A 15,215-nucleotide genomic window follows, 5' to 3' on the forward strand; every position below is an offset into this window, starting at 1 on the left:
GGGCATGGATTTGACCTAGTTGCAACAGCTGGCCACAGAGAGATGCCACGTGCTTCGAGTGCTCTGGTGTGTGCTACAGCCTCCCATCTGCAGTGTGTGGGCACAGACCAAGGCAGGATGCACAGGGTGCCCTCCATCCAGCCATGAGTCTCTCCAGCAAGAAGCAGCACTCTGCAATACTGAGCACCATCAAAGAGCCAGCTTGGGACCAAAGAGTCTTCCCAGCATAACACACCCTGCTTGCTAGCACCTGTTTTCTAATGGCAAAAAGGGGAAAAAGAACGGAAAAAACATCATGGCATCATCCAGTGTCTACATTTCCACAGAAATTAAGCTGTAATGCAAGAACTTTTGTCCCAAGACACACTTTATGAAAACACTAACAGGAAAGGAGCAGCAAGGAGTGAATGATACACAGCAGCAGTTCAACAGGGAACACTGCCTTTTACTCCTCACCCAGAGCTAAATCCCTGCAAACACCAGAGATAAATTCACATGAAGGTAAAACCACAGTCCTACACACAAATTGCTTATTTGCAAGTGCAAACACTACAGCACTGAACAGGACTACCCAACCTCCAGCTCAAGACTCACAGCCCATGCAGAACTACCCTGAAGAACTTTGTTTGTCTTTGGCAAATAAACCAATTTCAGAAACCACTGCTGAGCCCTGCACATGTTACAGTGTTAAAGGAAAACTGTAATACCATGGTCACTGATAATCCCCGGGTTTCCAGACACATTCACAACATTGAAAACCACATCTATATATTAACAGGACTCTTCCAATCCATTACATGCTGTAAACACATTTATTACTCCCATATTCCTTTTAGAAGCTTAAGGGAATGCAATTTTTAGGAGTGCAAAACAGTGGTTATTAACTTGAGTTGTCACCTTTGCATTTATTTCCCTCCGGTTCACCCGTGGCCAGTTTAACTTTCTGGCTGACAGTGCTGCAATGCTCGGCTTTCATGCACTGCAGGGTGATGCTTATTGGACCAAAACCCGACGGTTTTCATTTGACAGCTTCAACTATTGACAGAGCCGATTCACTCGGGGTTTAGAACTGTTACTTTAACACCACTCGATGCTCTAGGATGAACTGAACCCCTTAAACACTGCGAGCCTTAAAACTGCTCAGAGCTTGGTCTTTCGGGCATCCCTTTTTCTAAGAGACACGGACTCGGGCATGCCGCTCCAAGGCAACGCGAGTGTACATGCAAGAGACAACCACACACTCGGAAGAAGCTGCTCATTTTGGAAACCCCGACGACGGGAAAACTCAAGAAAACCCCAAAAAAAGCCCCAAACCCAACCATAAATAACACGCTCTGCAGCACATCCCATAGTAAGACCCTCGCCAACCCCCCCTTCCCCCCCACCTCGGGGCTGAAGCGAGCCCCCCGGAGCGCTTTACGCCCGGAATGATAAAGCAAAACGGTGGCCCCGGACACATCTCCTGTGGGGCAGCGCGCCCGCGTACTCACACGAAGGCGTGATAGAGCAGCGCCCAGCCCCGCGGCCGCTCCAGGGCGTCGTAGATCAAAGTTTGGATGCGTCGGTACTTGGCGTGGTTCCGCTTCACCGGGCGGCTCAGGGGGGTCTTCGCCAGCAGCCCCAGTCCCGGCGGGCTCCGCTTGCCGCCCTCCTCCTTCCCGCCGCCCTCCAGCAGCAGCGTCCCGTCGCGGTCGGTGCCGGTGCCCAGGGCCAGCGAGCCCTGCTCGGGGTCGCCGCCGCCCCCCGCCGCCCCCCGCCGCCCCGCGGCCGCCCCGCCGGCCCCGCTACCGCCCGCCGCGCCTCGCCGAGCCTTCAGCCCCATGGTCGGGCCCCGGAGGCGAGCTGCAGATCGGCGGCGGCAGCCCCGGGAGCCCCAGGGCCATGATCCGAGCTCCCCGCCCCTCCCCCCCAAAAATTATTTCTTTATGTATTTATATATATATATATATATACATGTGTCTGTGTGTGTATATATATATATTGAGGGAAGAAGGGGGTGAAAAAAAAAAAAAAGGTGGGATGGGGGAAGGCAGTCACATCCCCGTCAGGTCATCCTCGCCGGCAGGCAGCGGGGAGGCAGGAACGCGGCGGGCACCTGGGCCGGCGCAAGGGAGGGAAATCATCGCGGAGTTTATTTACCAGCTCGATGCCCGAGCCCCTTCCTCCCCACCCCGCTCCCCCCTCCCCACCCCCCCCCCCCCCGCCTCCTCTCCCTCCTCCTCCCAGCTCCTGCCTCCCCCCCCCCCCCCCCAAGCCCTCACGTTAGGGAGTGGCCCATTGTATGCAGCCAGCAAATAGCCGGGCGCCCGCTCCCCGCTCCACCAGCCGGGAGTGTTTACTCATCCACGGTACGTGGAAGCCCGGCGTCGACCCTCGGCCACGGGGATGCCCCACTCCCTCCCCCACCCCCGCCCCTCTTGCCAGCCCCCAGCAGCCGCCGCTGGAGCCGCCAGCGCCGAGTAGGGAGATCCCGGCAGCCGGCAGAAAGGGAGACCCCGCTCGACACCCGGGGATCCCCCTGCAGCATCACAGACCCCCTCCCCCGCTGCGGCTGGAGGGGAGGGAGGGGAGGGGGAGGGCATCCCCGGCCCCCGGCGGGGGGGTTGCTTTCACCGCCGGAGCAGGAAGAAGCGGAGGATGGGGATGAAGGATGCCGGGAGAGGCGGCGGGTGGGCGGCTGCGGGCTCTGCCTGCCGATGCGGCTGTGCCCAGCCGAACCGGAGCCTTCGCCCGCGGAGATAGGTCTGGGGGGGGCGGAGGACTAGCACCCCCGGGCAGCCCCCAGCTCCGCCCGGGGGCAGGTTTTTACGCGGGTCTCCTGTGGAGGATGTTGCTGCTGTCCCAGCCCTGTTGCGGTCCCCAGCTCGGGGGACTCCTCGAGGGAGCAGCGCCCAAGCCCAGCTGCAGACCCGGGGGGCTCTTCCCTGACCCGTGGGACCCAAAAACAATCCACCCGCTTTTAGCATCCAGCTTCACACCGAATTCCTGAAGGGATGAGATTGACAGCTCTGTACCCTTCTCCTTTCAGTTTGCTGGCTGCAAGGAAGATGGAAAGAGACATCTTTTTGTGTCCTACACCCTTGGTGTCCTGGGAGTTCTGCCACTACACATCAGAAACATCCTCTGTCCTCCAGAGCTGCTTTTGAATAAAAACTTGCCTGCAGGGCTGAGCGTTTGTGTAGCTATGCCTTAGGAGGATACAAAGGGTCTAATCGAACCTTTCTTTATAGCCAAATAATAATAATAATAGTAGTAAAATAAATTTTAAAAGACAAAGCCATACAGATTGCTGGTTGTTTTCGTAAGAAGCCCTCCCTCCTCCAGATGGGGGAGTTTTCCTGGTATCTCCTGAAGAGATGCCAAGACACCCTTTCAGACTCATAAGGAAAGCAGATTTGCCACCTCCTCTGGCTGCTCCTGCACCATTTTCCAGGGGATTTACGATCTGAGCAGTCCTTTTCCTGTTTCACACAACAAGAACAATAGATGGAAAGGGAGCTCCTGGATATGATTTTTGGATGCCCAAGAGGGCTGCAGGTGCCATACTGTCTTGGACCAGGCTATAGGCCACTAATTGGAGATGTTTCATGTCACTCAAGACCAGCACTTGGACCCTCTGAGTGCCCAAATTGATCATATTCAGTGTCAAAGAAGAAAAAATCAGTGCTCACAGCCTGGAGTTCCCTTCTGCTACCGTTCCCCTCCCAGTTTGTAGCTTACACATCTGCCTTCAGCTCTGCAAGCATTAATATGTCTCAGGCACCATCCGATTTTGAACCTTCACAGCCCTGAGGGGGTTTGTCCAGAAGCAGATGTGAGCAGACAGCACGATATCTCACCCAGGCAGCTATCGCATCCACAGCCAGTGTCAGGTTAGCTGAGATCTCCATGACACTATCAGCAAGGAGTGGCTGGCCCAGGAATGCACGTGTTCTGCTCCATGCTCAGCTAACATCTATCAGCATCATTTGAATGTCATTTATAAATGTATTCCCAAGGAGGGCTGTGGGAGGCAAGGAAGTTTTGATAACTAGGCCATTTATCTCTCTCCAGCTCCCGTTCTACCTCAGTGCAATAGTGATGATACTTCCCAATACCACAGGGGAGCTATTAGTATTAGTGAGGATGTATGGGGCACAGAGAATAGAGCACTTCAGAGAACACCCTATACCTTAACCTTTAGACCAGCAGTACATAGGAAGAGGTGAGAGGAGAAGGGGGAAGGAAAGAAAATTTATGGCTACCCGGTTCCTCAGTTTTGAACAACAACACTAAATGCACAAACCAAAATGGGGATGGTAAATAATTTTCATGGGGGTAAGAGGAGGAACTGTAAATTATTTTCACTTGCAAAGGGTTGTGCCAACGTCAAATAGTAGTAGGTGATGGATAGGCAGGCACACCTGTATTTGGCTTTCATAGCCCTTACACCAGGGACACAACACTTTTCAATATCAATTATATGTTGTGTTTTTTCCAGTTGCATTCTCCAAATAGGCAGGCTTTTCAGACATTTGCAAGTCCCATATCACCCCCTGTACAAACCACCTTTTAGGACTCAACAGAAAAGGGTTTCCATCTCTCTGAATTTAAAATCCCATCATTTAATGTCAGGAATTCTCCTCCCTGCTCTACTAGAGATAACTCTTGCACAGATGTGCCTGTACTACCTGGAAAGCAGTGTAACACAAAGGGAGTTTAAATAAATTCTTCTAAACCAGCACAGAGACAGGCAGCAGTTTCAAGAGAATCTGAATCCAATTCCAGGACTGGTGCTACAGAAACTTATTGGTGGTTCTGCTGCTTGGGACCCAAACCCTGTTGCACACCTGCTGGCAGAGCTCCCCCTGACATCAAAGGGAGTTTGACCAGATGGAGCACTCCAGGCTATGATTTGGCTTGATGAGCAATTACTCTCTATTAGTGTTATTTATGATGTGTTGCTGGCAGCACCCAGCATGCACAGACTTGATATCCACCTTCTTGGCTGGCACTGGAGAGCTCTGTAATCAAAAGTAAGTGCTTCTGGAGATTGCAGCTAGGAGGCTGGAAAACGCTCTGTTGGGAGCTTGCAGAGGGGTTGGTTATAACCAGTAGGTTGTGCTGGCCCTTGTCAAAAAGAAAACAGAATTATATGTGTTTGCCAAGATAATACGGCTTTATCTTAGATTATTCACAGATCAGCTGGATTTTTGTGACTGAAAAAGCACAGGGCTGCTTGTTAAATCACATACAAACACACAGAATATGTTTCAGCGAAGTCACACAGACATCCAGCTGGAACATCTGGATCATGTTTACAAGAAGAAAAGCTGCAAACAGAAAAGCAGGTACTCTGTGAAAGACTTCAGGATTAAAATTGACAAACAGCTGCTCATGAGATTCAGGGACAGAAGAACAGAGATTTTGGTACTTGAAAAAATGAGCAGGGGGATATCTAGGAATTTGGAACAGAAAGCAACACTGTCTATACCATAAATGAAACTGTCATTAAAATACCATGTCCTATTTAGTAGGACATGCTTTGAGACAGGTGCTGAAGAGCAGAACCACAGGGATCATTTCTTGGGATGAAAGCTTTGAAGCTTGAGAACCTCTTTACTTAAGTAGTCTTATATAAAATAAGACTCAGCAGTCTTATGGGTGAAGCTATATAACCATAGCAGTAAGGAGGATCTGTTTCAGGGTGAGTACACAGGTGGTATCACATTTTGTTACCCTTCTCTTTACAGCCTTCTGCTGGCTCCTCTATCTCATCAAGCAGTGCTTCAAGGCTTCTCATTGCTTATTTAGGGTGACAAGATCTAATCCCATTTTTAGCTTGTCTAACACCAACCTCAGATTAGCCTTTGGTGGAAGCTCCATCAAGCACCCTCATCCTCTCTCCTCTAAAGTTCCAAAAGCTTTGAGTACCACCCCATCCACACACAAACTTACCTCATGATCCCTTTCAACCATTTTATTAAACTTCACTACTGGGATGCCCACAAAATCTCTTAACATGCCTGCACACAGTCAGGAAGCACCTACAAAGGAAAGCCAAGTGATGCATTGTAGCTAAAAGCAGACCAATCCAAGCTAAACTTGAAGAAGCAGTTTCACCAGAGGGGAGTCCTGAAGCCCCACAGGGGCTGATTTAGGGGGTTGCTGTCACAGACACTGCTCTCTGCTGCCTCAGGTACATTGTTCAAACACCCAGCCTGGCTCATGTACTGCAGCTTCTGTGTTCAGCACCATAGGTGTGCTCAAGAATTTCCTCTCCCCTCTTTTCTGCATCTATTTCCTCCTACTTCTATATAATTACATGTCAAACTCTCCCTTTTTCTTTTTTTTAGGGCTTGTTTCTTAAGGTTTAGCATTGAGGAACCCTAGGCTCCTTCTGCCTGCTAAACTAGCACAAAATGAAACCTAGCAGTCAATCAGAGGAACAGATTAGTCGAACAGAAAACACTCTCAGACTTGGTTTTAAGTCAGAGTTGTAGGTTTGATCATTATTTTTAAAAGCTGTGATTAACTGGAATTTACAGTCTGTGACCTGCAGATGGTCAAAGTGATCAAAAGGTCACCTGGCTTCCAGATCCTTGCATGGACTCTGAAGTCAGGCACATAAAGGTCTTTTGGGGGAGACTGCAATCAGTGTCTACTCCTTGAATCTGCTGATGGAAGAGGAGTGGAGATGTCCATGAAATCAAAAAGCTCAGAGATAGTTTTGTCAACCAGATCTTCCTTCCCTAGACTGCAGATAAGCCTAACAAAAACTGGCTGCTGCCTCCAGCTGTTTTCCTTATCCCTGCAGTGTCAGGGTGTACCTGGAAACCAGAGTCTACATTAGATCCTGTTCAGGGTCAGAATAACCACGGGGCTGGCACTGTGGTCCCAAACTGCACAAAACTCATTTTAAAAAGAAGAAAAAACCCAAACAAAACCAACCAACAAAAAAAACCAAACACAGAAACCCCAACATAATAAAGCACCAGCTGAAAAATACCTTAATGCAAAGAGTGCTCACCTGAGGGAAAGGCTTACTAGGATGGGTCCCCTGGTCTGAGAGCTGGCAGCTTGAGTGCAACTGCAGCAGGTTTGGCCTAGCAGACAATGTCACTGCCTGTCAGGAGTGAAAATGAGGCCACAGGGACCACCAAGATAGTTCCCTGGCACTCAATGATCCTCTGAGCACAAGAGGTGGCAGTGCACAAAGTTGGTCTCCCATTTTCGTTCCATAGAAATGGGAGACCAAATGCCAGCTGTCCCTGGCTTGGCTGCCTGCTAGCTTCATGGGAAACATAAAGAGGAGAATAAATCTCCACCACTACAAATTACTGCATGAACAAAAGAAAATCAATACTCTGTAACTTCACACTGTCTCAGTGCCATTAAAGGATCGTTGCAAACCAATCAAAAGAGCATCCATAATTCACTCATGCTCACCTTGCTGAATCCATGGTGCAGTGCAGAAATCATATCCATAATCTTGTCCCATCATTTTGCACAGTTCTTGCCTTGGAGACAGGAGGAGGGATTTCAGCCAGCAAGGTTTACACATTTTATGGGCCTTGTTCAGCAGCAGACTTGGAGTCCTAGGTCCCTTCTTTCCCTTCCAGGATCAGACCATCTTAGTCCTACTTTCTTGAAAAAAACACTTGTCCTAAACTTTTTTATTCCTCAATCCAATGAGCAGAGCACACTTAACCTTTTCAGCCTTTTGGATCTTCTTTACTATGATTGATTTCCAGGCATGCCCCTTTAGCACAGAAGGAACAGCAGCACAGTAACATTAAAAGTCAAAGGTCTGCCTGAAAAATAGCACAGTTCTTCAGGGAAGGAAAAACAAGAAAATAAAGACAGATCTCCATGGATCTTTCACTTTCTCTCATCTAACCTCATGTTTTACAACTTTTTATTACCTCCTTGGAATTTTTCACTTCTCCTCCTGACTGTAAGTGAATGGAAAGTAAGGTGACAGTCTCACTTCCAGATGTTGGGACATCACAGGATCAGCCTGAAATCCTGACATTTTAACTTGCATCACTACAGCTGGCAACTCTGAAGAACACATAGTGGAGTCATTACTGCCTGAAATTATTTTTCCATTTCTTTTCTAAAAATTTTTGAGTTTCCAGATTGTGCCCAATATAACGCAGTCTCTCCCTATTAAAGTGGGTCTATTAGTTTGGATATTTTCTTATCTTCAGAATAATGAATAAAAATGACAGCACTGGAAATCTGGTCATGCTATGGATTCAACAACAAACAAGGTTATGTTGGAGTTACTGGGAGTAGCAGTCTGTGACTGCTTTTACAAAGGGCCTCCTTTCAGACCTGATGAAGTCGTGTCTGCAAGGCTGTGTCTTGCAAAGAAAATACTCACTGCTTTCCTTTACGCTGTTAAACAAGGAAGCAGCCTGGCTTAGCAAGCCAGTATCTCTTCTAAGTATTTCTGGAAATATTTAACCACTGCTTTTAAATTCATGCTGAACAGGAGTAACCACATGGAATGATGGGAAATAGAGGAGGCAGGAAGGGTGGTTGCATGTGGGAAAAACCTTTGAATATCAGTTTATACTTGTTATTAATTAACCCCTTGTGAATTCTTTAGTCAAGTCCCTTCTAGTGGAGATAGACAAAGAGGCCTTTGCTTTGAATGTCTGGGGTACCTGAATTATGGGCTCCATTACTATTGGTAAAATATTAAGATGATACAGGATTATGACCAGCTCTGGGTAGGACCATAACTGGTTGTAAAAAGCATCAGACAAACTGAAATGGTGATGTTGGCTGTCAAGCCATCATGGTACAGTTTTCTTTGCAAGACTCAATATTAATTTTCCAGCAGAGTCCCAATAACTTCAGCAGAACCACACTGATGGATATGAAGCTGTCTTCACATACTCACACCATCACAGGATCATCACAGAGTCAGACTGGCTGAGGTTTTAAAGGACTTCTGGAAGTCATCTAGTACAACACCCTTGCTCCAGCAAGAAAACCTAAAGCCAGTTGACCAGAATCATGTCAGATCACATGCAGATTTTCTTTTGCATGGGCAGAATCAGCTCTCCTGACCATGCTGTCTCTTCATGCTGAAAACAGCTCTGAGCTGCACGATACCAGGAGCTCACAATTGTTTTTTCTACCTGGTTTGCAGCTGAACAGACCCACCCTAATACACACATTCCCTTTGAATGATGCTCACAAATCTGTTACCGTTGTTCTCAAATGCTGCCTTTCTAACTCATAATTTGCACCCTCTAGTTTTCAGTACTAGTACTAGTACTAGTTTTCAGTAAGAGAAAGGGATTACCATTGATTGTGGAAAACTATACTTTACTGCACAAGGATAAATATTGATCAACCTGCACTGTGTGAAAGCCAACTTCAGGCAAGAAATTATGGTGTGACTATAGTGTTGTTGCAGCTCCCAGCTATAGCACTAAGCGTGTAGCTTAGTGACCAAAGGATGCACCGGGAATCTGTCAAATTTAATATTTATTCCCTGGACAGCAAATATCTACACCTCCCATCTTGAATCATAGAATCATAGAATCATAGAATTGGATGGGTTGGAAGGGACCTCAGAGATCATCAAGTCCAACCCTTGATCCACTATCGCTGCACTTACCAGCCCATGGCACTGAGTGCCACATCCAGTCTCTTTTTAAATATCTCCAGGGATGGAGAATCCAGCATTTCCCGGGGCAGCCCATTCCAATGCTTGATCACCCTCTCAGTAAAGAAATTCTTTCTAATGTCCAACCTAAACCTCCCCCGGCACAACTTGAGACCATGTCCTCTTGTCTTGCTGAGGGTTGCCTGGGAAAAGAGACCAACCCCCACCTGGCTCCAACCTCCTTTCAGGGAGTTGTAGAGAGTGATGAGGTCTCCTCTGAGCCTCCTCTTCTCCAGGCTGAACAGCCCCAGCTCCCTCAGCCTCTCCTCATAGGATCTGTGCTCAAGTCCCTTCACCAGCCTGGTTGCCCTCCTCTGGACCTGCTCCAGGACCTCAATCTCCTTCCTGAACTGAGGGGCCCAGAACTGGACACAGGACTCCAGGTGTTGCCTCACCAGTGCTGAGTACAGGGGCAGAATCACTTCCTTGGACCTGCTGGCCACGCTGTTCCTGATCCAGGCCAGGATGCCATTGGCCTTCTTGGCCACCTGGGCACACTGCTGGCTCATGTTCAGCTTCCTGTCAATCCAGACTCCCAGGTCCCTTTCTGCCTGGCTGCTCTCAGCCACTCTGTGCCCAGCCTGGAGCTCCCCATGGGGTTGTTGTGGCCAAAGTGCAGGATCCGGCACTTGGCCTTGTTGAACCTCATCCCATTGGAATCAGCCCAACTCTCCAGTCTGTCCAGGTCCCTCTGCAGAGCCCTCTTTCCTTCCAGCTGATCGACACTTCCCCCCAGCTTAGTGTCATCTGCTAACTTGCTGATGATGGACTCAATCCCCTCATCTAAATCTTTGATAAAGATATTAAATAGAACTGGTCCCAACACTGATCCCTGGGGGACACCACTAGTGACCGGCCGCCAACAGGATGCAGCCCCGTTCAGCACCACTCTCTGGGCCCGGCCCTCCAGCCAGTTCCTAACCCAGCGCAAAGTGCCCCTGTCCAAGCTGTGGGCTCACAACTTTTTCAGGAGAATGCTGAATGACTCGGGACCCCTAGCTATCAGAGGACCCTGTTTCTACTTCCAATAAATTTGCTGTTCTTTGAAAGAGCTGATTAGGAAGTAGCTGTCTTGGGTTAGTGCAGTGTAATTTGAAAGCCAGGGGTCTACAGAGGTGGCTGCCATGAGAAGCTGCTGGAAGGTCCCCCAGTTCCAATTCTGGACCTGCCTCAGGCCAAGGCACTGGATGCACCTTTCTGAGTAACATATTCAAGAAAGGGGAAATGAAACTGTGAAAAAATAATTTAAAAAAAGACTTGCAACACAGAGGAGAGAAGGAGTTGAGAAGAATGCCAGAGCAGAGACCCCAGGGTTAGTGAGGAAGGTGAGCAGGAAGGTGCCCAAGCAGGGATTCCCCTGAAGCCCATGGTGAGATGGCAGCTGTCCCTCTGCAACCTATGGAGGAGCATGGTGGAGCAGACATGAAGAAGCAGCCTGTGCAGGATAACAGAGAGGGTCAGATGTGGATCTGCAGCCATGGTGGAACCCTTGCCAGGGGAGGTGACTGTTCCCACAGCAGCCATGACTCTGTGGGCAGCCTGAGCTGGAGCAGTTCCTGAGGGACTGCACCTCCTGGGAGGGACTCATGTCCCAGGGGTTCCTGAAGGACTCTCCCATGAGAGGGACCCCGTGTTGGAGCAGGGGAAGAATGTGAGGAGTCCTTCCCTGAGTAGGAAGGAGCAGCAGAAACACCATGTGGGGAACTGACACTGAACCCCCCCCTGCCCATGCCCTGTGCCCTGAGGGGAGGCAGCAGGGAAGAAATTCATGTCCAGGAAGAACTGAGGGGCAGAGATATTAAGGTCTGGTCATGTGTTCTGTTTCTTCTGATAGATTAATTTTTATCTTTCCTAAGTTGAGTCTGTTTGGTTTTGACCATTACCATAACTGGGGAATTAAAACCTCCCTGTCCTTGTCTGGATTATTGAGCTTTTGGGTGGATTTCTTCCTCCTTGTCCCACAGTGGGGGTGAGGAGCTGAGAGTGGGTTAGTGGAGACCTGGTCATTACCAGCTGGTCCTGAACCATGGCACCAGAGAAAGGTCACACAGCTCTGTTTTGGAGCAGCTCTCTGCCTACCCAGCAAGCTGCTCTTGCTGGAACATTGTAAATGTGGGTCTGGGTAAGTCCATGGTACCTGCCCAGTGACAGTATGGATGTGCTCCTTAAATCATGTTATTGCTTAGATTGATTTCAGAATAGACTACCCAAAGAAACAATGATCAGAGATAGTGGGCCTGGAAGACACAGCAGGAAGGAATGGAATAAGATTTGCTCTCACACCTGTTCAGGAGGGGAGTTGTTTTGATAATTAATATGTAGGTGTAGAACTTAAAAGATCTCACTTTCTCTTCCTACTATTACTTATTCCCTGCATGTGTCTGTGATCAATGTCATTCTGTATTCCATTCACTGAGCAGCTGTTTGTCTTGGTCCTTTGCTTCATTTTCTTCCAAGGCCAGTGCAGAGTTCACTGGAGCATTACAGCTTTAATGCTTTTAGACTACAATACCTGGCACTATGCAGGCCCTGGATCCCCCAGTGCTGCAACAGCAGAAATGCTTCATTATTGATAAGGAGCATTACAAGGACGTATACAGCAGTGCCTTTTGATATTTCCATCTGTGCTGGGCCATGAGTGTGACTTGCTGCTGCTGGAGACTGAAAGTTAGAAGGGAAGGAGGTCCAGGAGGCTGAATTTGGAATTCCAAGGCCTCACCCCAACAGCTCACAGCTTGTGAAGGAACAAGTTTCTTGGTCTGCAGTTTCCAACATTTGCCCTGAAATCACCTAGGCACAAGGTGTATTTACGACCAGAAGTTTTGTACTAATGGAGCTGACCAAAAGTGAATCATAGAATCATAGAATTGGCTGGGTTGGGAGGGACCTCAGAGATCATCAAGTCCAACCCTTGATCCACTATCGCTGCACTTACCAGACCATGGCACTGAGTGCCACATCCAGGCTCTTTTGAAATATCTCCAGGGATGGAGAATCCACCACTTCCCAGGGCAGCCCATTCCAATGTCTGATCACCCTCTCAGTAAAGAAATTCTTTCTAATGTCCAACCTAAACCTCCCCTGGCACAACTTGAGACCTCTTGTGCCCTCTTGTCTTCCTGAGGGTTGCCTGGGAAAAGAGCCCAACCCCCCCCTGGCTCCAACCTCCTTTCAGGGAGTTGTAGAGAGTGATGAGGTCTCCTCTGAGCCTCCTCTTCTCCAGGCTGAACAGCCCCAGCTCCCTCAGCCTCTCCTCATAGGATCTGTGCTCAAGTCCCTTCACCAGCCTGGTTGCCCTCCTTTGGACCTGCTCCAGGACCTCAATCTCCTTCCTGAACTGAGGGGCCCAGAACTGGACACAGGACTCCAGGTGTTGCCTCACCAGGGCTGAGTACAGGGGCAGAATCACTTCCTTGGACCTGCTGGCCATGCTGTTCCTGATCCAGGCCAGGATGCCATTGGCCTTCTTGGCCACCTGGGCACACTGTTGGCTCATGTTCAGCTTCCTGTCAATCCAGACTCCCAGGTCCCTTTCTGCCTGGCTGCTCTCAGCCACTCTGTGCCCAGCCTGGAGCTCCCCATGGGGTTGTTGTGGTCAAAGTGCAGGACCCGGCACTTGGCCTTGTTGAACCTCATCCCATTGGAATCAGCCCAACTCTCCAGTCTGTCCAGGTCCCTCTGCAGAGCCCTTCTGCCTTCCAGCTGATCCACACTCCCCCTCAACTTGGTGTCATCTGAGAATTTGCTAATGGTGGACTCAATCCCCTCATCTAAATCATCAATAAAGATATTAAACAGAAAGGACAGAAGGACAAGGATGTCTTAACCAAACCAAAAGGCATCGCTTAGATCTCTTGAATACTTCTGCATTTCAACAACAGATTTCCCACAAGCTTGGAAAGAGCGAAGCACTGCAATAGGTTGGAATTTTTCAGTATGGATTTCAGAGTCTAGACTGGGAGTTGCTGTATATGAAAGCCCCAATGCTTACTGATCCATGCCTTAATTTCCCAGCCTTCAAGTGGGAATTATAGTCTTGTGGCAATAATTAATGTCTGGAAAGCACTTCAGTTGCTTATGCTGTGCATTCCCCAGAGCCAGCTACCTACAATCAATGGGATATAATGGCCTCATATTATCACAATAATTAAATACTTCCAGCTCTTCACTTAACCAATGTTTACAGTACACCAGTAAGATAGAGGAATTCTTAATTTATCATGTTGATGGAGAACACACTAAAAGGAAAACTAAGCACAATATTCAGAACATCTCTCTAACTTGTTGTAATGGGTGGGATGTGTTCTGCATTTCCTTCAAATAGTCTGAAGGACTTAAGAGGGGAGGCCACAAAGCCAGAGACTGTTGAGACTCTGCTGAGAAGAAACTATTCCTTGACCCAGAGGTGCAAATTTTGGGTGGTGACTTCACTATAATTTCTTTATATCCCTTTCTTCTCTCTTTTTTCTCTTGTATAGCTATAATTTTAAGGGACTGGTCCACAGAGAGTGGACCCTTGAACAAATACTTGTTAATATTCTGAATGGAAATAAGGGCCTGCATATGGCCTGCGCCCTGCCATGGAGACAATGACAGAGATACTGATTTAAGAGCAAAGTGGTCAGAGATCTGCTTCAGTTGTTCAGTCTGCTGTATCTCAACCAGAGGCTTACTCGTTGTTAAATTCTTGCTGGAGTGAAAAAGGAGCTGTGATGGTGGGCTGAGCTAGGGCTTTTTTTCCACCAACACCAACCCCCCCCTAATAAACTGCCCAACGCTGGATCCAGGGCTGGTAATTTTATCTCTAATTTTTTCTTTCTCTTTTCCTTTCTTATCTCCTTTCTCCTCTTCATTCTCTTTTCCTTTTTGTTCCTATTTCTCTTTCTCTGCAGAACTAGGTTTTGTAATTAGTGTTCTAATGTCTATCAGTTCTGTTCAGTCAGAGAATTATGGAATCATAGAATGCTTTGGGTTGTAAGGGACCTTAAAGATCATCCAGTTCCAACCCCTCTGCATGGTCTGGGACACCTTTCATAGATCAGGTTGCTCAGTCCCCCATCCAACCTGGGCTTGAACACTTCCAGGGAGAGGGCTGCCACAACTTCCTTGGGCAACCTGTGCCAGTGTCTCACCACCCTCAAATTAAAGACTTTGTTCTTAATGTCTAACCTAAATCTCCCCTTTTCAAGTTTTAAACCATTTCCCCTTGTCCTCTCGCTACACACCCATGTAAAAAGCCCTACCCCAGCTTTCTTGTAGCTCCCCTTCAGATATTGGAAGGTTCCTATAAGGTCACCTTGGAGCCTTCTTTTTTCCAGGCTGAATAAAGTTGTGTAATTGCATCAGATACTGTGTTATCTTTACTGTGTTCTGGTGGGATCCAGTAGGAACCTCCGTATTTCCAGCCTTTGGAATGGGATATGTGAAAAAAACTCATGTTCCTGAGCAATTAAATTCAAGAGCTGTTAGGAAGCTCAACAACTTAATTTTATGATTAAAGGAGTCTGCCCTGAAGCTTGAAGTACATCCATGCATTGCAGGTCCTATG

At 48.2% G+C, this 15,215-nt stretch overlaps 1 protein-coding gene across 2 annotated transcripts in view; it reads right to left on the reverse strand.

The window, feature by feature from the left end:
- Positions 1–1,909, reverse strand: part of KCNQ3 (potassium voltage-gated channel subfamily Q member 3) — a 198,410-nt gene extending 196,501 nt beyond the window's left edge. For both annotated transcript variants that reach the window (XM_071738407.1, XM_071738406.1), the window contains exon 1: positions 1,491–1,909. In XM_071738407.1, the coding sequence (XP_071594508.1) occupies positions 1,491–1,822 (332 nt within the window). In that variant the 5' untranslated portion in view covers positions 1,823–1,909. The remainder of the gene's footprint in view (positions 1–1,490) is intronic.
- Between the last annotated feature and the right edge of the window lie 13,306 nt (positions 1,910–15,215).

The sequence above is a fragment of the Heliangelus exortis genome, chromosome 2 (genome assembly GCF_036169615.1).
Source record: "Heliangelus exortis chromosome 2, bHelExo1.hap1, whole genome shotgun sequence".
Classification (NCBI taxonomy): Eukaryota; Metazoa; Chordata; class Aves; order Apodiformes; family Trochilidae; genus Heliangelus; species Heliangelus exortis.